Below are 27,546 nucleotides of genomic sequence, written 5' to 3' on the forward strand. Positions count from 1 at the left end.
GCGCATGTTTAGGTGCGCAGGCAGGTACTGGATTTGGGAAAGCTGCTGCGGGTGGCTGCGGCCGCTGCGGTTCCTGTCGCGGCGGGGGGCGGAAGAGAGGGAAAAGGCGGAGGAGTCGGGAGCGTGAGACCGCGCGGCGATATTTGGAAGTGACACACGCAGCGTGGGCCGGAAGTGGAAGTGGCTGGGGCGACGCCGTAGGAGCTCCGGGGGAGGTGGCGGCGGTGGCGGCAGCGGACCGGGGCGAGGAGGCGGAGGCGGAGGAGGAGGATGAAGAACGACGAAAGAAGCGGCGGTCGGGGCTGTTGCGCGCTTCCCGGTTTAGTGTTTCTTGCTACCTGCGCGGCCGAGGAGCGTATCTGAGTAAGTGAGGTTCCGGGGGGGGCTGGAAGGGGGCTGGGGCCGGCTCCGCTCACCTCGAGGCGGACCCCGGGTGGCCACGGCCCCGGGAGGGAAATGACCTGCAACAGGTGCCGGGACCGGGAGCGGCGGGGGCCGGAGCGGAAGCCCCGAAAGAAGTGTTGTCCGCGTCCCCAGGCTCGCTGGACCGAAACATCGTCCCTGGCTTATTTCCATTCTCTTCCCGGATCGGAACCGGCCGAGAGGCGACCTTAAAGTGAAATAAGCTCCCGCCTCCGCCCCCGCGGCCGGGAGGAAAAGGGTTCAGTTTCTCGGGCGCATTTGGTTAGAAGCCGTGGGTGGCTGTAATGAGAACCTTGGTTACCGGTGATGGGTGTCTTATGGGGCATGAGCGTCTGTCTGTCACCCCAGGAGCTGTTCATCCTGTAACCTAGGAGCCGAAAAGCCATTTTTGGAAAATAAGGGGGCTTGTTATCATGACGCGCATTTGATGGTGTTCCTCTTTGCTGGGAACTTGTAACCAAGTGTCCCTAAAAACTATATAGGATTTGCTGAATTGCTGGCGCACTCCCAGTGCCAAAAACTTAAATGCTCCTTCAGTTGAATTGTTCCAACTAGATTGACACGTAGGTAACCTGGAAGTCCCACTCTCCATTCCCTCTCCTTAAAAACAATGAGGCAGGAGGAAAAAAAGACAGTCCACAGTTTTGTTTTTTTTGCTGTGGTATGAATGGCATTTCCTTAAAAATCTAAGTGGACCAGGTGAAGACAGTAATTTTGAGTCATGTAAAAATAAAATGCATCAAACATTTTAAAAGAAAAACACAAAAATCTTTATAAGTCAAAATAGTTTTGAAAAAGTCTTGGGGTAACTTTTTAAGTTTTCCAAAGGAACCATACTACAGCATATAGCATACTATAGCATGTAACTTGATATTTGTTTCATATCTTATTTAAGGAGATGTTATTGAAAAACTGCAGGAAGCTATGGATACAAACAAAAGTTAAAAAAAAAAAAATGTCCATGCTCTCTAAGCTCATATTCTAGCGGGGACGACAACATGCAAACAGCTATTTACATGTCCCAGATGTTTAAGTTGTAAGTGGAGATAGTCTCAGAGGGAAGACACTGGCAGCAGCTGGAAAGGCCTCTTAAAGAAAGTAGGATTTGAGCTAAGTCTGAGGAAAAAGAAACCGGGCAAGGTAGTTTGATATGCTTATGGAGGATAGTGTTCTGCTAGAGGTAGCCTAAAAGGGAAAGAACATCGATTCTCAAATTCAGAGACCTGGGTTCAAGTTCCATCCCTGACTTACTACTTGTGTAACTTCAGACAAGTCACTCCCTACCCCCCCCCCAAAAAAAAAACCCTCAGTTTCCTTACCCGTAAAAATGAGTGGGTTGGAGGAATGACCCCTGACTTCCTTTTGATTCTAATAATTTTAAGTTTTCATGAAGTGGTTTCATTAGGAATTGACACTGGATATTAATTAGTTCTTAACCTTGTTTTGGGTGTCACAGACCCCTTTTGCAGTCTGGTGAAACCTTTGGACCCCTTTTCCAAATAATATTTTTAAGTGCATAAAATAAGATATGTAGAATTATAAAGGAAACCAATCATATTTAAATAAAATACATTCTCTGCCCAATACAAACTACAATCAGTCCTCATGGACTGTCTTGTTCTGTTTATGTTGTTTTTTGTTTTTTTTGTTTTTTTTGTTTTTTACCTGGGATCTCTTCTCTCTCTAGTAGTTCCTTCTCTTTCTTTTCTTTTTTTCTGTCTTGCCTTTTTTAATGTTTGTATTTCCTTTAGGATCTCTCCTGAGACATCCCCCCCCCCCTTTTTTCCTGTGTCTTTGTACTCTTCTTTGGCAAATTCATTCACTTAGATGGATTTAGTTACCTTTATACAAATGACTCTAAAGTCTCCATCCCTGACCTGTTACCAAAATATCAGATCTGCATTTCCAGCTATTCACTAGATATTTAATAACTAGCATTTATCTAGTAATTGAAGGTTTGAAAAGTGCTTTATATATGTTATCTCATTTGATCCTCATAACAACCCTGGAAGGTAGGTGCTGTTGTTACACCGTTTTAAAGGTGAAGACACTGAGACTGACAGAAGTTAAGTGACTTGTTAAGTCACATAGCTAAGTAAGTGTATAAGATTGGATTCCAGATAGATGGACTACCAGGACCTGAGATCCAAATTGTCAGAAACTGTGTCTTCCCTTTACTTCTGATTCCCTTACATTTTTGTCAGTGGCACTACTTAGTCATTCGGCGGCCTAGCATTTAGCCTAGTGCTAGCAGGCTTCTACTGTGTTTCAGGTATTATGCTAAGCCCTAGAGAAACAAGGAAAGCCTTTGCTCTCAAGGAACACACATTCTATTCATTCATTCATTCATTTATTTATTTATTCATTCGCTCATTTATTTATTTATATTTTTAGTTTACAACACTCGGTTCTACATAATTTTGGGTTCCAGATTTTCTTCCCCTGCCCAAGACGGCATGGAATCCCACATAATTTCCACGTATAACTTCTCATCGAATTAATTTACACACTAGTCAGATTGTGGGGAAGAATTATGACCAATGGAATGAATCATGAGAAAGAAGAAACAGAACCAAAAAAAAAAACAACACAAAAACAAAAGAGAGAGAAAAAAGAGGCAGGGGGTGGCGGGGGCGGGGGAAGGCGAGCATGAAGTGTGCCTCAATCTGCATTCACACTTAATAGTTCTTCCTCTGGATGTAGATAGCATTCTCCATCGTGAGTCCTGTGGAGTTGTCTTTGCACCTTGTGTTGCTGGGAAGAGCAAAGTCTATCAGGGTTAGTCCTCACAGAATCGGAATACACATTCTAATGGAGAGACAACATGGAAACAACTGTGTACAAACGAGCTTGACACATGATATGCTGGAAAGGCTTCTTGCAGAAGTTGGGATTTTAGCTGAGACTTGAAAGAACCCAAGGGAAAGTAGGAGGCAGAGATGAGGAGGGAGGGAGTTCCAGGCATGGAGAACAGCCAATGAAAATGCCAGAGTTGGAAGATGGAGTATGGTGTGCAAGGAACAGCAAGGAGCAGGTGTCACTGGATTGAAGAGTATGTGGAGGGGAGTAAGGTGTAAGAAGATTGGAAAGGTAGGAAGGGTCCAGGTTATGAAATAAGGCCTTTGAGTGTCCAGTGGGAGGATTTTATATTTGATCCAGGAGGTTATTTGAATAGGGAAGTGACATGGTCAGATTTATGCTTTAAGAAGATTAATTTGACAGCTTAGTGGAGGGTGGATTTTAGTGGGAAAGACTTGTGGCGGGGGAGATCAACCAGCAAGTCACTGAAACAGTTCAGGCCTGAGATAAGGACCAGCACTGCAGTGGCCATTGTATCAGAGAAATGTTAGGAAGATAGAAATGATAGGAATTAACTTATTGGAAATGGGGAATAAATGAGAGTGAGAAATCAAGGGTGACACCTAGGTTGTGAGCCTGGAGGATGGTGGAACCCTTGACAGTAATAAGGAAGGTAGGAAGAAAGGAGGGCTGGGGGGGAAATTGAGCTTAAAAAACATCTAAAAGGGAGCCGAAGATGCAAGACTGGAGGTGAGGAGACAAATTAGGACTGGACAAGTAGATCTGAGAGTCATCTGAGATAATAATTGAAACCATGGGAGCTTATGAGATCACCAAGTGAAAAACTATAGAGGAAGAAGAGAAATAGCTCAGAGACAAAGCTTTGGGGACCCCCCACTTTTAGTGGGTGTGATGTGGATGAAGTTCCAGCAAGGGAGAAAGCGATGGAACCATCACACAGGTAGGGAGAGAACCACGAGAGCAGTGTAGTGAAAACCTAAAGACAATAGAATACCAAGGAGAAGAGGATGACTGATAGTGTCAGAGGTTGTGGTGGTTGAAGAGGCAGTCTGAGAAAATTCCATTAGATTTAACACAAAATTCCATTAGATTGGTAACTGCATACTGCAATTTCAGTTAAATGATGATGTTGGAAGTCAGACTGCAAAGAATTTAAGAAGAGAGTGAGAGCTTCCATTGTATACAGTGTTCAACCACATTTGAAATAGTGTTGTCATAAAATTCAGGAAACGATTTTAAAATATCTGCTATGATCTAGGCTCTGTTCTAGGTACCAGGGATACAGACACAAAAATGTGAAAAAGTTCTTTCCCTTAAAGAGTTCTGTGTGGATATGAGTACGTAGAAAGAAATTTCAGCATTGAGAGAGCACCAGCAATTGGGGAAGATCATGAAAGGTTAAACTTTGCTGTAGGTAAGCTGGGAAATTCTGTGGAGTGATGTTGAGAAGGCAGGTTATTACAGACATGAGGAGATACAGCCTGTCTGAAAGAACCAGACATAGGCAGAAGGTGGAGTTACTCCACCTAGTAGGCTGTTTTGGCTGGGACATAGAGTGCATAGAGACTATGAGCAGGAGTAATGTGAAATAAATCAGGGCAAGCTGGGGGGATTTAGATTGTGGAGGGCTTTAAAAAATGCTAAGCTGAAGAGTTTGTATTTTTTTCCTAGAGGCAAGAAGGAACTTCTAAAGATTTAAGTTCTAGCTTATATGCCACCTCCTCCATGAATATTTCCCTGTTACCTTCCCCCACCCCCCCATTGGTTAATAGTGATCCATTCTCCCTTGAATCTCTTAGCACTCACTTCGTATGTTCCTTATGCAATTATGATGTCTCATTTCATAATATAATAGCTGGTGAATGTTAGATTATGACTTTCATGAAGGCAGGAAAATATGCTAGGCTTTGGGGGCTGGGGTGGGAGAAGTGAGGCAGAAGTGGTTAAAAAGAAAAATGAAAAACACCTTGCCTTCACGGTATTCATTTTAACTGAAGTTATCTTCTAATTAGGATTTTTTTCAGGCAGATTATGGTTAATTTTTCCCATGACATCATCTTTGGGATTAGGGCTAATTTTATTCAAGCCCACAGCTAAGACCCTTAAAATGATATTAGCTAAATTAACTAAGAATAATCCTAGTGTAGATAATTAGGAATGGTTTATTCATGTTTCATTAGGTTCTATACCTTTAATTTTCACAAGAGAATGTACCTTATATGAAGGGCAGTCATTTCTAAGGGTTTCTGAATTGATTCAGTTATGCTATAACCATGTGTAATAAACAATAGTTATGTGATGGTTACATATACATGTATTCATGTGTATGAAACTATTGTATATATGCATATATACAAACGTGTACAATATATATGTGTGTGTGTGTTGTGTGTGTATGTGACTGTATAGATGTTTGTTAAAGGGAAAGCAATAGACATTTATATAGTGTCTGCTATATGCCAGGCACTGTGCTAGATACTATAATATTAACAACAATATTAATAATGCCAATAATAACTCTTATATAGTACTTACCATGTCACAGGCGCTGTGCTAAGCACTTTACAAATATTACTTCTTTTGATCCTCCCAACAGCCCTGCGAGGCCGGTACTGATATTATCCTTGTTTTACAGGAAAGAGACAAATAGAGGTTAAGTGACTTGCCCAGGATCATACACCTAGTAAGTATCTGAGGCTGGATTTGAACTCAGGTCTTCCAGACTTCAAACCCAGCACTCTATTCATTGTGCCACCAGCTGCTTCTGTATGTTTGTTTTTTGACTCAAAGATATTATTAGAATGAGGAAAGAAGTGCTATATATACATTTATACATTCATCGTCTATATGTGTATACTTGTACATAATAGTTATCTATGCGTGTTTATACTAATTCACCATTCAGCAGAATTTATGAAGACACCTAAGAGTTTATGAGAGGCAGCTAGGTGGCACAATAGATGAAGTGCAAGGCCTCAGATCTGGCCTCAGATATTACTAGCTGTTTGGCTCTGGGCAGTTACTTAAGCCTGTTTGCCTCAGTTTTCTCATCTGTTAAATGAGCTGGAGAAAGAAATGGCAAACCACTCTGGTCTGTTTGCCAAGAAAACCCCAGTTGGGGTCACGAAAAATCTGACATGACTGAAAATAACTGAACAACGACAAAAAAGTTCATGGCATGTACAAAAAAAGCTTTTGTTTGAACACAGTGTTTTTCCCCCTCACTTCTTGTCTGGATCTACCTAGGATATCTTTGGATCATAGATACAGAGTTAGAATGGATGTATAGGCCAGTCCTGTCATTTTGTATATGACAAAACTGAGGCCCAGTGAGGTAAAGTGATTTGCACAAGGCGACACAGCTGGGATTTGAACAGAGATCCTCCGCCTCCCAATCCAGTGCATTTTCCACCATTAACTCACCACCTCTCTAAGGTGTGCCCGCCCCTCCCCCCCCCCAGCTATTCAAGCTACACTGTGTCTGCCCCCAGGTACAGTCTTTCTTTCCCCTTTGTCCCTTCAGTGGTGATCAGCTAATCAGTAAACAATTATTAAGAACTTGGCCTGTGCCAGATACTGTGCTATGTGCTGGGGACACAAAGTGAAGAAGAGAGAACTTTAGAAGCAGCTCTCATTTTACATATGAGAAAACCGAGGTGCACAAAAGTTAAGTTATTTGCTCAGGATCACACAGCTAGTAGGTATCAGAGGCAAAATTTGAACCCAGGTATTACTGACTCTAAAGTTTATTCTCTCTATTGTGCCATACTGTCCTGAGGGAGCTTATATTCTGTGGAGAAATTAAAGGATGTGAAGACAGTGTGCATGTGTTTATATACACAAAGTAAATTCGTGGATGGAAACCTGTTTGAAATCCTTTAGGAAGCAAGTTGGTAAGAGGAAAGAGCAGTGAATGTGGAGGTGGTGCTCTAAGGGTGGACTAGTCTCAGTCCTTACCCTGACACTTATCTGGCTCTGCCTGTTAGACTTTGGGCAAGGCTCTTAACCTCCCTAGGTCTCAGTGTCCTCATTTGTAAAATGAAAGGATTAGATTAGATGATCTCTGAGGTCCCTTCTAGCACTAGAACACTTCTGTGATCTAGAAGGTGATGGTTGAGCTAGGTTTCAAAGGAAACCAGGGATTCTAAGAGGAAGAGGTAAGGTGAGGGGGGTGGGTTGCATGCTCCAGGAATGGGGGACAATTCAGTGCATAGAAAAGGAATGGTAAGTGGAGCGTCATGTATGACAGTGAATAATAAGGCCTTACTGACTAGACTACAGTTTTTGAAGGGTGTCATGTAATAAGGCAGAAAAGGTAGGTTGAGGCCAGTTTGTGAAGGTATTTCAATGCAAGGCAGGGGAGGTTTATCTGCTTCCAGGGAGTGGCTAAGTGGGAAAATGACATAATCAGACCTTTGCTCTAAGAAAATCGCCTTCACAGGTGTGTGAAGGTTAGATTGAAAATGGTAAGAGACTTGAGGTATGAAGAACAGTTAGTATATTTCATAAGTCCATTCTAGTGGTGTGAGAGCCTGAGGGTGGAGAAAGGGGGACAGCTGTGAGATCAGTGCTCTGAAAGTAGAAACAATATTTGGCAACTGACTGGATATATGAGCCAAGGGATGGTAAAGGGGGCAAGGATGACTGAGGTTTGTGCACTTGGGTGACTGGAAAGGAGAGTGGTGCCATCAAACAGTAATAAAGAATCTTGAGAGGTGTATTTTGAAGTAAAGATGATGAGTTCTGAAAGATGTTCTCTTTTTCCTTACCTGATTCTCCATCTCCATTTAAAAGGACAACACAGTTGAATGCAGTGCTGAGGAGATTTTGATTTCATAGTTACCCTGTCTTTTATCCCCAATTTTGCCTAGTTTCCTCAGGGAAACCTTTTTTTTTTCCTTTCTAAATCTATTCAATATCCAGAAATTCTCTTAAGATTCTCTGTTTCTAACCTGTTCATCCTGTAACTAAATACTTTCTCAAGAGAGGCAGTGTAATAGTCTAGTGCAGTGGTGTTAAACCCAAATAGAAATGGTGGCTACTAATCTGTACATAAGATCCCTTTGGGCCACGTATTAGTTTTAAAATATGATATTAGCTATGTTTTATTATTTTATTTTTATTTGGGAGCTACATGCACAGGGCTGTGTGTTTGACATCTCTGCTATAGTGCATAGAGAGTGAACCTCAGAGCCACAAAACCAAGGTTCACTCCTCACTTCTGACCCATTCTGGGCTATGTGACCCCAGGCATGTCATTTAACCTCTCTAGGAATCTCTCTAAGACTGAGTTGCAGTAAATGGACCAACCTGTATTAGTGAAGGAGTTTCCTTGTCCAGATTTCCTGTTGTTGGTCGGTCGTTCAGTAGTATCCAACTCTTAGTGACCCGGTGGACTATACTTACTGTTCATAGGATTTTCTTGGCAAAGATACTGGAGTGGTTTGCCTTTTCCTTCTCCAGCTTGTTTTCCAGATGAGGAAGCTGAGCCAAACAGGGTTTAAGTAACTTGCTCAGAGTTAAACACAGCTAATAAGTGCCTGAAGCCAGATTTGAACTCAGGTCTTCCAGCACTCGACCCACTCAGTCACCTAGGTGCCTAAAAAATGTCGTCAACAACCTTACACGATGATAATAGTTTGTGTACTGTTAGCACTTTGCATTGTTGTTCAGTCATGTCTGACTCTTTGTGACCCACCCCTGGACCATACAGTCCATCAGGTTTTCTTAGCAGAGGTACTGGAGTGGCCATTTCCTTCTCCAGTGGATTAAGGCAAATAGTTAAAGTGACTTGCCCAGGTTACACTGAGGTCTGATTTGAACTCAGGTCTTCCTGACTCTAGGGCCAACTCTATCCACTGAACCACTTAGATCAGTGAAATCACAGATCTAGTACACAAGATTCCTTTTCTCAAGCACCAGTATATTCTAATATCCATTTAGAAATACTATTTTTGTTGCATTTTATTCTTTTTAATTGTTACTATTTTAATAATACTCTTCTCATTAGAAACTTAAAAGTATTTTATCTACATTACTGGTTAAATAGACTTTTGTAGCTTTGTCTATGAACTTAACCATGTTTAATAACATTGTGTCTATGGGAAACTTTGTTCTGCATCCTATACAACTGGTTTAAAGCAAGCCCTTTAAACAATCTATTTAGTAAGTCATGGAATGGTTAAGTAATGTGTAGCACTCTTAAGAAAGTACCTTAACTGCAACATTATAGTTTTTCATTCTTCATCATTGTTGCTCTATTTTTGGCCATAAAAATATGTTTATTATTCAGCAAGCCGTTACTAAGCACACATCTCAAAGGCTCCATTCTAGTCATGGGTTTGGGAGAAGGAGTAAAAAAAGCAGAAATTAAAAATAGACCCTGACTTCAAGGAATTTATATTCCCCTTTTATTTAAATACGATTTTTCAGATTAGATTATAGTTGACTTCTTTCATGATAACATGTGCCATCCTCTTTGGGTTTAGGTTCTGATAACTATTAACTGGATATAAACTAAGAGAATTCCCAGATTTTTGTTCAGAAGAACATTTCAGTAGAAATTTCCTTGGATAGCAAGTTGCAGTTTAACTTACTGATAGCCAGTAACTGTTCATTCACCCCACACGATTATTTAATACATAATTTTTTTATGTGAGATTAATAGAAAAATAGATAATGCATTCTATCTCCAACTTTTTGATGACACACATCTGTGTCTCCATTTCAGATGCCCGGATGGCATGGTTTCTCAAATTTTCAATCCTTGGCTGAAAAAAAAAATATATATATATATATATATATATATACACACACACACACACACACATATATATATATATATATATATATATATATATATATATATATATATATATATATACATATATATGTATGGATGTTGGGAGCATGTTGAATCTCAATCTTAATTTAACTGAAATGAATAGTAATACTCTCTTACCACCCCCACGGTATTCTTGGATACCTATGCTTAAGGTATTTAAGGATATAAATATAATCTTGAATTTATTTCCCAGGGGGAATTATGACATTATAGATTGTTGCTTAGTATAATATAAACTAAAAGAAATGTCACTGGAGTGTGGAATCAAAAAATGCTTTTCTACCTGTTGATATATCAGGTGTACATTCATTCTATTTATTAAGAGGTCTGCCTTATTGATCAATAATCTTCCCCCGAGTTTCCTAAATGTTGTGGTGCAATTGTTTGTTCATTATTGCAGATATTTATTTTTCATATGGATTGATAGTTTTTTAAGCAGTCCCTTGGACTTTTAACAGCCATTTCTAAAATTATCAACACTCTTGTATTGAGGCAGTTGTTACCAGTGAATATTAGTAACAAAAAATACATATAATCAGTCCTTTCAGTCATATTTCCCGTTAATTTTTTTTATCTTCAGTACCTAATTTTGTTTATATTTCCATTAATCTATAGTAGTAGAGACCACATTACTCGTTAGTTGTAAAGAAATACTTTGTTTTCACTGTGCCATTTTGGCTCCACCCCCAAGATATACTTTGTTAATAGTTGGTTCTTCTATTATAGATAAAATTAAGATTGACATTTTAACTGGCTTAATGTAAATTTTTATAACTTAAGTTTGAAGTTACATAGGCATAAAATGTTCTAAACTTTTCCTTTCAACCAGTATATAGATTGCCATTACAGAGGTGGATAGCACTTTGACCACTAGGTGGCGTCAGAAGGCCTAGTTGGGTGAAGTTAGATGGGTTATTTCTCTAAGTTCCTGGCTCCAGGCCTTTGCACGGTCTCAGTTATTCCTTACCCATACCTCTTTTACATTGTTAGACAGCTTCAGAGCTTAGCTTCTCCCTCTTTCCCACATATTACTTTATAATTATTTTGTGTATACTTATATGCGTATATATTGTCCATCCCTAATACCTGGAGATTATTGTTTTTTCTCTACTTCAAAAGGTTCAACTGGTGTATACATGCATACATATCTACAGATATGTATATATTTATATGAAATAGGTCAATTCAGTACAGCAAAAAGGGCACTGGATATACAATCAGAAGACCTGGGTTAGAATCCTGACTTTGCCACTTATTCCCTCCGAGACCCTGGGAAAATAATTTAATCACTCTGAGCTGCAGTTTCTTTATCTGTAAAATGAGGGAGTTGAACTAGATGACCACTCAGTTCTCTTCAGCTCTAAATCTGTGATATGCTTTGTAATTTCATAAAATATTACATAAATGTATACAGCAAATAAAAGGGTTGGACTAGGTTGTCTTTAAGGTTTTTAATTATATGATTTAAAAATTTTTTTTAGCAATTTTATTATTGTTTGAAGAAATAAAGGAACAGAACACAGTTTGTCTGGCAGATAATGCCCTGACATTTTATTATATCAACTGGCCGTCACCAAATACTGTGTGTTGGTTACACAGAAGTATGTGCATCCTAGTAGTGGGTACTGTGAAGAGATATAGTGAAGGGTGGAAATTTGACTCCTTACTTAAGAGAGTGTTCTGTTAGTTTGTACCTCTTTTAGATGTGACTTGATATTAATGTTTAAGTTTTCTTTGTTACCTTAGTGATGTGTAAATCTCCCTTCTCGGAACTAGTCCATTGTGAGCCCTCTAAGTTGATCTGTACCTGGCAATGTACTTACTTATCAGTTGAATTTATTTTTTGTAATTTTTTATTTTACACTTTAAATACAAAATGAGAAAAGAAAAAAAAAACATTGCCATGTTTACAGCAGACCATAAAAGAAGATTCAGTATAAAAAAATTCCATTTTAAGAAAACTTATTTGATAAATACTACACATTGTTTTCAAAGCTTGCCCAGCTTTGCTTCCTCACTCACTCAACCTGATTGGAACTGGCCTCCAACCTGTGAGTGGCCAGAACTAAACAAACAGAGCAGGCCAGAGACAGGAGAGTCAGGACACAAAACAGAAGTTCAATTAATTTCAGAGTGGGGAAAATGACATATACATAAAGAAACATCCCCCACACCCCAAGGAGGGCTTAACATGCTGGGCTAAAGGCGAGTCTTATGTACATCCTGGGCTGGACTATGACATAATCATTTTTGGATCTTGAGTTACTGTTAATGTTCCCATGGGTCCTGTGGGAATGTTATTGTCCCAGGTCTTGAGGGTCATGACTACTCTATAGGTTTACAGAACCAGAGTTCTGTGATGGGAACAGGAGTGTAGTACCTGTCAACGACAAGGAACAGGGATTGTGACTATGTGATGGATGGCCCTGGGAAATAGGGGGAGCTAAATCTCTCAGAGAATACCTGGTACTGGTCCAAGCTATACACTTTGCCAGAGGGTGATATCATCCTGAGTGCAAAGGGTTATTGTTATACCAACATCAGGACACAGCCTGCTCGCTGGATCTTAGCTCTGTGAAAGAGTATCTACAAAATATTTTGACATTTCTCCCTTTCTGGCCAAATCAGCGGGGTCTGAAAGAACTCCTACCCTTGTGGCCAACAAAGGAGAGGCAGGTACATCTCACGAGATATTGCCCGGGGGGTAAGTTTCTTGAGGGGACCTATTGGGGAAGTGCATCCCAGGTAATTCATTAAAAAGAGAGGGGGCCAAGAATGTCAGAGTGAGAAAATGCCGGGCACATGCTTGAATCAGCGCCTTGGTGGTTGGGTACATTAACAAAAGGAGACATTTAAAAAAAAACAACAGAACAAAACACTAGGACAATAGACTTAGCCCCTGACCAGAATCTTGGGACAGCTGTCTCATCTGGATGTTGGCTGCTTCTGGGTCCATCCACTCAGGAGCAGGTGATCCAGGTTTAAATAGTGCAATAAAGTTTTTCCTCACAATTCTCATAATTACATAATTACACATTGTCAGGTACAGATCAACTTACTTAGAGGGCTGGCAATGGACTAGTTCTGAGAAGGGAGATTTACATGTCACCAAGGTAATAAAGAAAACTTGAACATTAATGTCAAGTCGTATCTAATCGAGGCACAAACTAATAGAACATTCTCTTAGCCTGCGGGGACAGAGCCAAAATAGCAGGCAGGAACACTTCCTTAGGGGGACAGACCATACAGAAAGAACAGTCCCCAGGTGTTTCACGTAGTTATCTGGTGCCTAGATATCTTTTCCTGGACAATATGCTTTATTCTCAGGACGACTCTAAAGGGGCCTCTGTGGTTCCAAATCTAGAAGTTCCTAGATAATTATGACTTAATATGGTTTACTACAGTCACTTAAGTTTGGTTCTCCAGTTTTGAAACTTGAGAGAATTTTGCTTTATATATCATGCTGTTTCTATCCTTACCTAAATCCTGTACCCAATAGAAGGATTTTTTGAAAATTTATGAGTCTAACTGAAAATTAACTCTTCTGTCCTTTAAGATTATTAGATAGATACTTAAAGGGAAAAGAATTTAACTTTCTGTACCATTATCAATGCATTTTTTGTGTAAAATCCAGTTAATCCTTAATTAATAAATCCTTAATCCAATTTTGAGAACTGCATACCAAAACATATTACTAAACTTAAAGCTAAAACTTAAAGCCTGAATTTCCATGATAGATAAACTTTGGGAGCCAGCCATAAACATCTGTATTTAGTTCTTAGAGAAAACAGCCTAATCTTGTTGCTTTTCTCAAATTTTACTATTCTGAATAATTAAAAAAAAAACCTTTTACATTATATATTTGTCTTATTACTTTGTCTAATTATTTCCCCCTTTAGAGGGTCTTATCCCTATATTATAGTTTAATGATAAATATAGGTTAAAATTGTTCTAATAACTCGAGATGTTCCAGTATCAATCTATTATTTAATAGATTGAGTATTGTATTTACAGAATTTTTTGATTATAGAAATTTGCTATAAAAGGAGAAAAGAGGGGCATATTTGTATCATAACAGAGGGAAAAACTACCTTAGCTTTGTTGGAAAAAAATTCCCTTAGCTCTGTTTGAATCCAGGCATGAGTCATAATCATGACAGCCAATCATGTAATCACTGAATGTTAAAGGCAAGGCTCAGGATTAACCAGATGGAGAATTTTCCTTTTTCAGAAAGGAAATAGCACAATGGGGAAATATTCAGGAGGATCATACCTAAGCCGTGTCGTAGGTCATCTCCACAGTCCTTCCCAGCCACAGACATATATACCATAGCTGTCCTCAGACTGCTGCACATGCCATTTTCTACATTTGGCTTTATGACAGTTCAGATAACTATGCTGGTAATCAAAACTCAAAAAAACAATACATTTACAATCCCAGGAATTTTACCTTAAATAGCTAACTAACCTCAACTTAGAGCTTGAATATCTTTGCTGATGTTTTCCTGACAGTTAACATTTCATTAATCCTCTACTTTTAAAATAAAACTACCAATATTCTGAGGCTTCAGACATATGGAAAAAACCTAATAGTTGACTCATCCTTAATATGTTGAAGCTACATCTTTAAACCACCTTTGTATACTTTCAAGATTTTTTTCACATGAAAATTTGCTATTATAATAATTACTGTTATAGTAGTAGTAATGTTACCTGTTTTATAACTAAATATACCTTATTAAATATTTAACAGTTTTCAGATATCCGGTTTTCTATCACATCTTTTTAAAAGCCTAATTCATGTGTAATAGCATCCAAATTAAAAGGGAAGGTTTTGTCTAACAGCATTTCTCTTTTACAATGATGTCTCAAATTTTACAATATAAAATTAGAAATACAATAATAATAATAATACAAACTTCAGATGACATCAGTTGCATTTTCAGGTTATTACATATAAAAATCATTGATCTTATTACCCTTGGCATTTTAAAGTCACTTTAAAGTTACCAGATATGGAACAATTACATTTAGTTAGAGAAATAATAATAATGTAGTGTGTTAAGCACTTTACGATCGTAGTATCATTTTGATCTCACAACAACAATCATTATTACCTTTCTCTCAGGAAACTGGGGCAAACAGATAAAATAACTTGCCACAAATTACATAGCTAATACGCTTCTGCAACTGGAACAGAAAAGACTGGACTTACCAAGGACAGAGGCTGGCTAGTTCCCTCACCTTGCTCTGCTACATATTTAGGTGCTTAATAAATGTTTGTTGAGTTGACTTAACTTTATCCACTTTATTTTGGAATGCATTTTTGACATTGGCAAAGCCATTGAGTCAGTAGAGAAAAAACCACTTTATATAATACAAAAAATTAGCTTGAATTCCTGTTTGTCTGAAGAGATGCTGTTCCGTATGTTTTCTCTCTCTCACCCTCCCTCTCTTCCTTTCCCCATGCCTCCCTCCCTCCCTCCCTCTCTCCTTTAAAGGAATTGAATATGGAGCTACTGATTATTGGAATGACCAGAATATTTAGCTGAGTAAATCCCATTTTGAGGGGAGATGTAGGAGTTAGGTATAAATTCTAGTTATGCTTGCCATTTTTTTTTAGTTTTATGTGCTATTGTCTCATGATTAAATGAATCTCTGTCACTATTCTTAGGTGGAAAAAGAAGCAAAAGTTCGGAAATAATCATCTGCCATATTCTCCCCACATCCCCCAATCCTCTCTGTTGGAGAAGGTGAATCCTTACTGCAAACATGGAATTCTTGATGGTAAAATATAGGACTTAGTGGATGACCATCTCTCAGAGATTCTGAGGTCAGCCATGTGAGTCCCCAGATGCCAGAGAATTCCAAATAGAACTTTAGGAATTCTTCCCTGGTTATTCTGCTGAAGTGATATAACCTCTACATGGAACTGAAACTGGCTAGATATTGGTCCATTAGGAAGACGTGTCCAGTTTTGGGTGTGAAGACATATCCAGTTTTGACCGCTTCTCTGAGATGAGCATAGGAGGTAATAAGGATGTAGATTTACCAGAGATGATTCACCAGGTAGTAATGATGAGAAGATGCCAGGTCTAGAGTAAAGGAAAAGTGTCATCTTCAGGTTTTGGGGAACAAAAGATAATTTCATTGTAAAATTCTCATAATTGAGAAGATTCCTGTGTCAGTAGCTCTAAAGGCAGATACTGTGTTTCTTCTTCTATAAAGTGATGATCATACTTATTTCTTCAAAATGTTGTGAGGATCATGATATACTTTATATTAAGACGAAACATTTTGTGGGATATAAATGTGAATGCTTATTTTTCTTTTCCCAAGTTTCAGCTTTCTTCCTTGTTTCAGAGGAATATAGTAGGAATGGACGCGGGTTGAAGGACTGACAAAGCAGGCTTAATAGTTATGTATTTAGCCTTTGACTTTTCCAGAAATGTATGGTGTTATTTCCCATCACTGTTAGAAAAACTCAGGGAGGGATCAGCTCCATTCTCTTATCATTACCTCCTGATTATTTCCAGTAGGATTCATCCAAATGAAGACATTTGATATACTCTATACATACTCTAAGTTGGCTTTCCACCTTCCCTACAGATCGTAACAAATACAGTAGGGTTCGGATGTTAGGTTTTCAAATTAGCAGTTACTTGAAAATCAGTACTCTTTCACAGTTGCCTTCATTTCCTTTACTTACCTTGTAAAAATATATGCTCTAAACCTAATCTGATTATTCTTTTTTGTCCTGTCTTTTTTAATATGAGGTTTATTTTTAAATTGTAAAGTAAGTTAGAGTATTTGTCATATTATACCTTTCAGTTCTTTTCCAATTTGTACTTTAGCCAGAGTAATTTTAGAATAAAGGAATCATTTATTGCTTCTTTATAAATTGAATATATCAATACAGATATTTGCTTGTGCTTTTTTAAAAAGCAGTCATCTTAAAACAAACAGGTATACATTCCAGTGAGATTTTAATAATTTTACAAAGGACAATATCAGATAGCCCTTTCTAATTATTAGTATTAGTAATGATTACTGAAGGATTTATTCATTTAAAATTTCTAGACTGAAACATTTTTTAGTATAATGTTATTTAGCATTCTTGTTTAAGTGTAAGCCTGCTTTGTCACAAGTATACATTTTTCCTGAACTTGATTTAACATTTTCTAATATCCATTTCTTCTGTGAAAGTCTACATTTTAGTTTAACAGATTTGATCATTGTAATAAAACATACTACAACTTGGTGGCAGTGTTGGTTTCTGAGATGTGGGTAAAGATTTTGGAAAAGAAACTTTGCAAAAGTAACAATTGAAGAATGAGAACTACTGTAAATATCTGATTATCCGTACCATAGTGAAAAACATCTAAATTATGCTTTAAAAAAATCTAAACCTTCATATTTATTACTTCTAGTATGCTATTTTCATATATAGTATTGCTCTTTACCTCTTAAAATCTGTTATTATATTTTTAGCATATGAGATTAGTATGTAAGACTTAATAGTCATTAATCAACAAAGTGGTTCACTGTTGTATAGAGATCAGAACATTGGACTTAGAGTCTAGAAGACCTATGTTTCTGACACTGTATGACCCTGGACAAGTCAATTAACTTCTCTAAATCTCTGTTTACTCATCTGTAAAATAAAGGTGTTGTACTGAATGACCTTGAAAATCCAGGTCTAGATTTTTTTTTTTTTGTGGATGCTTAATTAGCCTTTTATTTTTTTTTTGAGATTTTTTATTTTTAGTTAACCCTCAGGTCTACATAATTTTGAGTTCCAGATTTTCTTCCCCACCCTCCCCCCGCAAGATGGCATGGAATCTGATATATCTTCTGTGTATAACTTCGCATTGAACTTATTTACACACTAGTCAAGTTGTGAAGAAGAATTATGACCGATGGAATGAATCATGGGAAAGAAGAAACAGAACCAAAAAAACCCCACAAAAACAAAAGAGAAAAAAAAAGGGGGGGGGGAGGCGAGCATAAAGTATGCCTCAATCTGCATTCAGATGCCATAGTTCTTTCTCTGGGTATAGATAGCATTCCCCATCTTGTGTCCTTTGGAGTTGTCTTTGCACCTTGTGTTGCTGAGAAGAGCAGTCATTACAGAATCCATGTATCTGTGGTTGTGTATAATGTTCTGCTTCTGCTCTGTTCACTCAGCATTGTATCATGTAGGTTTTTCCAGGTTGTTATGAAGTCCATATCATCCCCATTTCTTATAGTATAATAATATTCCATTACCTTCATATACCACAACTTGCTCAGCCATTCCCCAATTGATGGGCATCCCCTTGATTTCCAATTCTTTGCTACTACAAAAAGAGCTGCTATAAATATTTTTGTACATATGGGTCCTTTTCCCACTTGTGTGATCTCTTTGGAATACAACCCTAGAAGTGGTATTGCTGGGTCAAAGGGTATGAACATTTTTATAGCCCTTTGGGCATAGTTCCAAATTGCGCTCCAGAATGGCTGGATCAGTTTACAACTCCACCAGCAATGTAACAATGTTCCAATTTTCCCACATCCTCTCCAGCATTTATCAATTTCCTGTTTTGTCATTTTAGCCAATCTGACAGGAGAGATGTGGTACCTATAAGAGTTGTTTTGATTTGAATTTCTCTAATCGGTAGTGATTTCGAGCATTTTTTCATATGCCTATAGATATCTTTAATTTCTTGCTCTGAAAACTGCCTGTTCATATCCTTTGATCATTGCTCAATTGGGGATTGACTTGTATTCCTATAAATTTGGCTCAGTTCCCTGTATATTTTAGAGATGAGGCCTTTATCAGAGACAGAAGTTGTGAAGATTTTCTCCCAGTTTTCTGCTTCCCTCCTAATCTTTGTTGCATTGGCTTTTTTTATACAAAACATTTCAATTTAACATGATCAAGATTATCCATTTTGCATTTTATAATGCTCTCTATCTCTTGTGTCGTGAATTCTTTTCTTTTCCATAAATCTGATAGGTAAACTATTCCTTGCTTTCCCAATTTGCTTATAGTATCAGCCTTTATTCCTAAATCATGAACCCATTTTGACTTTATTTTGGTATATGGTGTAAGATATTGGTCTGTGCCCAGTTTCTGCCCTACCATTTTCCAATTTTCTCAGCAGTTTTTGTGTGATAGTGAATTCTCACCCCAGAAGCTGGGTTCTTTGGGTTTATCAGAGTAGATTTCTATAGTCATTTACTTCTCCATCTTGTGTACGTATCCTATTCTACTGATCCACAACTCTGTTTCTTAGCCAGTACCAGGTAGTTTTGATGACTGCTGCTTTATAGTACAGTTTAATATCTGATATGGCTAGGCCACCTTCCCTAGCATTTCTTTTCATTAATAGCCTAGATATTCTAGACCTCTTGTTCTTCCAGATGAATTTTGTTATTATTTTATCCAGCTCTGTAAAATAATTTTTTGGTAGTTTGATTGGTATGGCACTGAATAGATAGATGAATTTAGGTAAAATTGTCATTTTTATTATATTAGCTCGGCCTAAGCATGAGCAACTGATATTTTTCCATTTATTTAGATATGACTTTATTCACGTGAAAAGTGTTTCATAATTATGTTCATATAGACCCTGGGTTTGTCTTGGCAGGTAGACTCCCAAATATTTTTACAGTAACTTTGAATGGAATTTCTGTTTCTATCTCTTGCTGTTGGGCTTTGTTAGTAATGTATAGGAATGCCGAGGATTTATTTGGGTTTATTTTATATCCTGCAGCTTTGCTGAAGTTGTTTATTATTTCAGATAGTTCTTTACTTGATTCTCTAGGATTCTCTAAGTAAATCATCATATCATCTGCAAAAAGTAATAATTTAGTTTCTTCTTTGCCTATTCTAATTCCTTCAATTTCTTTTTCTTCTCTTATTGCTACAGCTAACATTTCTAGTACCACCAAATTGAATAGTAGGGGTGGTAATGGACATCCTTGTTCCACCCCTGATCTTACTGGGAATGCATCTAGCTTATCTCCATTACAAATGCTTGTTGATGGTTTTAGGTAGATGCTATTTATAATTTTAAGGAAGGCTCCATTTATTCCTATGCTTTATAGTGTTTTTAATAGGAATGGGTATTATATTTTGTCAAAGGCTTTTTCTGCATCTATTGAGATGAATATATGGTTTCTGCTAGTTTTGTTATTGATACAATCCAGGTCTAGATTTATAATTTTATAATACTTAATTAGGAAAATAAAGATACTGGTGGTAGGGTCTAAAAATGAATAATAGTACCACAAGATTGTAAGCTTTCTTGTTCTGTGAAGTAGAATTTCGTAGTATGAAGGTAAGTTAAGACTTCAATGTATTTTAAAAATACTATATTTACATTTCAGTGTTTATGAGCCTTATGGGATGATCCTGTTGTCTTAATATCTTTCTATCTGTATTGATTTATTTTCACATGTTTAGTAGTTTTTCCTCAATGTTATTCAATTTTGTATCTTAATTTTTTTGTTACTTTTCATTCTTTCTCTAATGATTCCTACATATGTATTTTTTGGAATGATAAATCACTTTTAGATGCAGTAGTGTGAAACGTAAAAAGAGTGTGTGAAAGGTGATTACAAATCATAAGGTGTTGAATTCCCTGCCCTTTAGGAAAAATGCCTTCAATTTGTCAATTTTTTTTCAGTTTCATCACTTTATAGTTCATTTGAAAATTAATTGCTTCCAAATATCAAGAAATATTGGTTTTGAAGGCCTCTTAAAAAAAAATTTATGGACTCGAGCTGTTAGGCATTAAGGAGGGAAGAAAACTTTTTTTTCATTTTTTTCTTGATTTTTTTTTCTAATTTTAATGGCAATTTTTTAATATAAAATAAAAATTATTTATATTATCAGTTCATATGTGTTTTGAATAGGAAAGTAGTGCTGCTTTTACCCTTGGTTTTCACTGTAAAGTAAACCTGGCTTCATAAATTAGTACATTTCACAAATGTGAGATTGCAGTCTGAGAATTGATCAAGAAAAGGGGCTAATTGAAAGCTGCAGGAAGTAGATTATTTTAGGAACCAGTTTATTATAGCAAGATCTCACTTTTTTTTAATAGCATTCTCTTGGTTTTAGTATTTGTTTCTTTTGCTCTAATGTACACTAATTCTTTTAAGTCATCCCTGAGATGAGATTTAAGAAGACTGTGCCCTGAATATGTTGGGAAACTATATTTTTAAGTGTCTTATTCTGACATTCTGATGACTGAAATGCAAATTTTAAGAAGTTCTTAGTTGTAATATTTCCACAAAATTCCTTTTCCTTTAGATCTTTTTTGAATTACTACTTATCCACATACATTAACTTAAAATCTAATACTCGTCATATATTATAAAAAGGATGATTGGAAGTTTTTTGTTGTTTAGTAAATGAAATACTTTGTTGAATTTTTGGTTTTGTATATATACATATATATCTTTTTTTTCTCCTTTTTTTAGGATACATATGGAATAATAGTTCAAGGAGACCTACAATGGAAAAGTCATGGATGTTGTGGACCTTTGTTGAAAGATGGCTATTAGCCTTAGCTTCATGGTCTTGGGCTCTCTGCCGTATTTCTCTTTTACCTTTAATAGTGACTTTCCATCTGTATGGAGGCATCACCTTACTTGTGTTAATATTTGTATCAATAGCAGGTATTCTATATAAATTCCAGGATGTATTGCTTTATTTTCCAGAACAGCCATCATCATCCCGCCTTTATGTCCCTATGCCCACTGGCATTCCACATGAAAACATTTTCATCAGAACCAAAGATGGAGTGCTTCTCAACCTTATTTTGCTGAGATACACTGGAGATGATTCAACGTATTCCCCGACTATCATTTATTTTCATGGAAATGCAGGCAATATTGGTCACAGGTTACCAAATGCTTTGCTTATGCTGGTTAACCTGAAAGTTAACCTTTTACTTGTTGATTATAGAGGTTATGGAAAAAGCGAAGGTGAAGCAAGTGAAGAAGGACTCTACCTAGATTCAGAAGCTGTGCTGGACTATTTGATGACCAGACCTGACCTTGATAAAACAAAAATTTTTCTTTTTGGCCGTTCCTTGGGGGGAGCAGTGGCTATTCACTTAGCTTCTGAAAATTCCCATAGGATTTCAGCCATCATGGTAGAGAACACATTTCTGAGCATACCACATATGGCCACTACTTTATTTTCTTTCTTTCCAATGCGATATCTTCCTTTGTGGTGCTACAAAAATAAATTCTTGTCCTACAGAAAAATCTCTCAGTGCAGAATGCCTTCTCTATTCATCTCTGGGCTCTCAGACCAGTTAATTCCACCAGTAATGATGAAACAGCTTTATGAACTTTCCCCGTCTCGGACTAAGAGATTAGCAATTTTTCCTGATGGAACTCATAATGACACATGGCAGTGCCAGGGTTATTTCACTGCACTTGAACAGTTCATCAAAGAAGTTATAAAAAGTCACTCCCCTGAAGAAATGGCAAAGACTTCATCTAATGTAACAATTATATAATATTCTTTTTCTGATTAATGCACTGTATCTTTATTTGTGCAAAGTGATAAAGAATGTTAATTTTTAAATGTGTATTATGTCTGTACTTGCCTAAAGAGTAAAATTAAACTTTAAAGGTCTTTAATACTTCTCTGTGATGATCAGATAGTTTTTACATTTGAAAAACTGTCATTATTGGAATAGTTTCATACATTTGCATCAAACCTTTCAATATGGATATGTATCCATATTTTATTATGCCAGTATAATGGAGACTATTCAAAAATTCCTGGTAACAACAGTGGTAATATTCTATAATCTATGCTATTCTTATACTTTGGTGGGGGGTGGGGCGTAGAGGAAGAAAAAGTTGAGCTATCAAGACATTTTTCCATATTTTTCACTTTAGGAAATATTGGGACAATCATGGTTAGCAAACTATGTTCTGTAACTGCATATTTCACTTCAAGAATTAATACAAAATGCATGATAGTATTTTATTCCCCAAATTATGCAATTCAACATTTTAATGTAAATAGCACCAGTAATATACTAGTATATACTATTACCTGAGTTATATCTATTTTTATGTGAACATTTTATTACATGTTTGTCAAAAGGATAAACCATAAGGCCTGTGTGCAGGGTGCCATTGACTTAGCTTCTGCGAGTGCTGAGGTCTTTTTTTCCCCATTTAGTAATAAGTAGAAGCCCTTATCCAAATGTAATCATACTATTTCTGTTGGATACAACCAAAATCCTTGGCATGTAAAAATAGATATTTAAGATTTTACTGCAGCTTTGGTTGTGTTTATCTAAATTTTTAAACATTTATAGTCATTTTGGTGGCAAAGAGAATTTTAGCTTATGTAAATATTAACAGTCTGTAGCTAAACATACTAATAGCAGCCATAACAAAGATTTAAACTTTTTAAAGAACTATCTTTGAAAGTACTTCTCAATATGTGATTGTATATGTTATATGGAAGAGTTAAACTTTAACCCTTATTTGATTTTAAGTCCCAATATCCATGTAAACTCCAAACCAAAGCCAGGATGTCAGCTCAGTGGATTTACCAAAAAAAAAAAAAAAAAAAAAAAGAAAAGAAAAGAAAGAAAGAAAACATCGTGTTCTTTGGTTTCCTGCTTAATCTGGTATTAGAACAGTCAAATGGTAGATTTTATAGGAAATATTTTATTTCTGTAGAAGTGGAAGGCAGAGAATTTCCTGACTTTGCCATAAAGCATATTTTCTCACAATAAGTATTTTTTTTAAGGTTTCTAGGCTACACTATTTAGTAGGCTTAAATGGAAGTAGTATTTAGATATGTTTGCAGAAATATTTTCCCTTTGATTCTTGGAGTATTCCATAATGCTACCTTACCAAAAATGTAGCAGATGAGCCATAGATACGGTAAGTTGTTTTCAGTAATGTTTGACAGTTATATGTAAATGAAATTTGTACATATATACCAACTTTTCAATACAATTTTTTTTAAACATGGTTCTCATTAAGTTCATACTTTTTCAATTTCTGTCCCTTGACTTAATAAAAGCAGCCATAGTGTAAAGATTCAGTAAATCAGTAATAATTTTGGCCTTATTTGAAACTTGTTCTATGAAGTTAGGACCAGAAATATTTTTCACAAATCACATTTTTATAATATTATCCACTTCAGTATTAAAGATATAAAGTCAGTGAGAGTTATTAGGAGTGGTTTTTTTTTTTATTTACATAACTGAACAATTGAGAAAAATGCTCTTAGAAGAAAAGCTCCCTGGTTTTAGAAAGCATTCTGTATGAATAAATTTTCCACCATAAAAATTTACATAGTGCCATGTGCTCCCATAAGTTTTATATTTTTAATATTCAAAAGAATACATACATTTTCATCAAGCTCTAACATTATTACATAAGTTGATTCTAGAAAATTATGGACAAATAGTGATGTCCACATTTACACACCAACAATTGTAAACACTGTGTAGGAATTTGTGTTCAAAACAAAACCTTTTCATTTATGATAAATGTTTCTCTTCCCCCCTTCCTGACTTTTTGTTAAATCATAAAAATTGCTAAAAGGCAATTTTTTAAGGGTGCTAGTGTATTGTGTCCTCTGTCTTTTGGAGGAAACGCGCCTCTGACTTCTGTAATGTACTGAGCAATTTGTGTATGGCGTTTGCTGTATCTTTCTTTACTAGGTATTTGGGAAGGAATCCTCTAGTCAGATGGTTGAGGGGGTGGGAAACAGTCTTTAATAGTACACCAGAGGTCTATGAAACTCATGGCATCCTGTTTTCAAACATATTTCAAGTTTTGTGGCCAAAAGTGATCATCTGGTCATGGCAAAATTAATAAATTATTCTCTTTCAGACCATCTGTCAAAAACAATAGAAACATATATACATTTTCTGATTTAATTATTATGCAATATTTGCCATAAGAATGTTCCCCCATGAAACTTAAATTTTGTAACTAGTTGTTATTTGGGGGGAAATTTTCTAAAAATATAGCAAAATTCCATTTTTATGGATCATGTCAGGATAAGGACATTCCATTAAAGAATTGTAAAAGAAACCAAATTTGCTATTGTACTCAGACAAAATACTACAACTGTGGAAGTTATGTTACATGATAGGACATGGGAAACACATACCTAGAAAGGGAAATCTAAATAGGCTTCATCGTGTTGGAGGGTAGCAATAAAATGAGTGATAAGAAACTTGACCAGCACACAATAGAAATTCATGCAGTTAAAGCACTTTTGAAATACATAAAGGTCCTTGAGGCATTAGTTGATGCTGTCACACCCAGCGCAACAAGTAGTTTTGAAATTGTTATATTTACTGTTTCTTTAAAAATAAGTTGGTGATGGAACTTGGATTTTAATATCTAGAGAAGTTTAACCTTGTTTTACAGTGGATATTTTGGTCACTTGATATTTATATATTTTCCAACTTGAGTTTTATGCATCTCTGCTATTCACTAGTTCCATTGCTGTGTTCTGGCTTGCTAGAATTGGCATATATTCAGTTCATTTGGCTGTTCTATTTAATATTTACTTGTCAATAGCAGTAGAGGGAATAGATTTATTTTGTGGTTTACAAGAATTAAAGGCCATAACCAATTTTATGTAAATTTTTATCTTGTAAAATCTGTTGAACAAAGTTATATTTTGTAGTACTTATTTTTAATTGCATTCCATTACAGTTCGAAGTGAATTTGGGATAAGATCATAAGCATGAATCTCAGAAATCACTTTTTTTTCTAGGTCATGAATGGAGACTACTAATAAGGATTCTACGACTCCCTCGTTATTTTTGGCATCATTTATGAAATTTTGAAAAAAATGCAAATAATGCTTTCAGATTATCCAGTTAAATTGAGCTATCTTCCTTCATATCACTCAGGTAAAGTTACAAAATGACATAGCACAAACATCTATTTATAAATCTCCCAGTTAAAAGGGTAGTCAGTGAAATGCACTTCTGTTTGTTTATATATAATATATGCACATCAGCATCTCTTGGCTAATCAAAAGTGTCATACATTCATTCATATGAAGAAATTAATTCAAACTGTCATCTTACCCATGAATCAATCCATCTTGGCCAAGTGACACAAATATACCTCCATTTATATTTCATATTTTTAGAACTATATATACTTTAAAATAGGACTGTGTACAAGAGACACTTTACAACAGTGCCATATATAAATAACACATTTAATAAGGAAGAGTGGTATCTGGTGTTGAAAATGATTTATAATGCTAGCAGAATTCCCGTCAGTACAGTGTATACTGAAAATTCTCTACGTAAAGTAAATTCAGGATGTAAAAAAATGGTATTCTGAATTCATAATGTAAGTCATATATTTTTTCATTTCCTTGCCATTCTTATTTGAAATAGTGGTGTAATGCATTTTATAAATTAAATTTAAACATTGCAGTATATTTATGTGCTAACCATGGCAGTCTTAAACATTTACATTTTGATTTTTTACAATAAATTTATTTTAAAAAACACTTTCTATTTTTCTGTACTGACATATGCAATAAATTGATACATTAAAAGTTTGAGTAATGTCTAAAAAAATCTGTAGTTGGTTGTTTTCATTTCCTGCTAATGTATTTTAAATTCCATAATAAGTCATGTCTTAAGTTAATGATAAAAATAAATGTTCCAAGTTTATTGAAACAATTTCATATTCTATTCTGGCATTATAATGTTTTAATCTAGAAGTCAGAATTTTTTCCGAAGGTAAATTGCTTAATTATTTAGTTTACGCTAATATTTAAATTAATGTGCATTCCCTGAACATCATTAAATGATGATAACAGGAGAAAGTCTAGAAGCATTTACAATGTTTGAGAAAAGTTAACCTGGGATTGGAATATTGTAAATGTGTTGGCAAACTGACTAACAGCTTTTTAAAAATATTTTCTAAGAATTCCTTCTTGTTCACTTAATTATGCTAATGAAAGGAAACTTTTTTTTTCTTTTTAATGTACAATAATCCACTGAGCTTTTGGGGTTGTATTCTCACTCTTCCTAGTAGAGAAATTTGCTGTGGATAGCCCAAATTAGGTAATTACTGGAAAAGGAAGCCCCCAAAATGCTAAAGGGTAGAGAATTCCCCAGACAGATACTACTTATCTGGTCTAGAATGATTCCTGTTACTTCCCTGCAGCAAGACTAAATTTATTTCTAAGTTGAAGCTCATTTAGTATGACATTTGAGATAGCTTGGCCTTTCATTATCAGAGGGCAATTGATCTATCCTTACTGTCCGTTTTTCCTAGAGGACTTGCCCCAGAATTACTAAAGCTGCAACAAACTCTTTGCGCAGATTTTTAAGATATTCTTGGAGGAATGTAGATAAAGAATTCTCATGCTCTAATTAGAGTTTACAATCTGGAAGGGAAATATTAGACATGTAAATTGAAAAAGTCATACAAAAT

At 36.2% G+C, this 27,546-nt stretch overlaps 1 protein-coding gene across 2 annotated transcripts; it reads left to right on the forward strand.

The window, feature by feature from the left end:
* On the forward strand, positions 1–26,593 carry ABHD13 (abhydrolase domain containing 13). Of its 2 annotated transcripts, XM_036756090.1 has the most exons (3): positions 288–363; positions 21,556–22,589; positions 25,856–26,593. In XM_036756090.1, the coding sequence occupies exons 2-3, from the start codon at positions 21,591–21,593 to the stop codon at positions 25,874–25,876; spliced, it is 1,020 nt and encodes a 339-aa protein (XP_036611985.1). In that variant the 5' UTR covers positions 288–363; positions 21,556–21,590; the 3' UTR covers positions 25,877–26,593. The 2 variants fall into 2 exon arrangements, with proteins under 2 accessions (XP_036611986.1, XP_036611985.1); XM_036756091.1 differs by lacking the exon at positions 25,856–26,593 and having other exon boundaries at positions 1–363; positions 21,556–22,732.
* Positions 26,594–27,546: the final 953 nt, after the last annotated feature.

The sequence above is a fragment of the Trichosurus vulpecula genome, chromosome 4 (genome assembly GCF_011100635.1).
Source record: "Trichosurus vulpecula isolate mTriVul1 chromosome 4, mTriVul1.pri, whole genome shotgun sequence".
Taxonomy (NCBI): Eukaryota; Metazoa; Chordata; class Mammalia; order Diprotodontia; family Phalangeridae; genus Trichosurus; species Trichosurus vulpecula.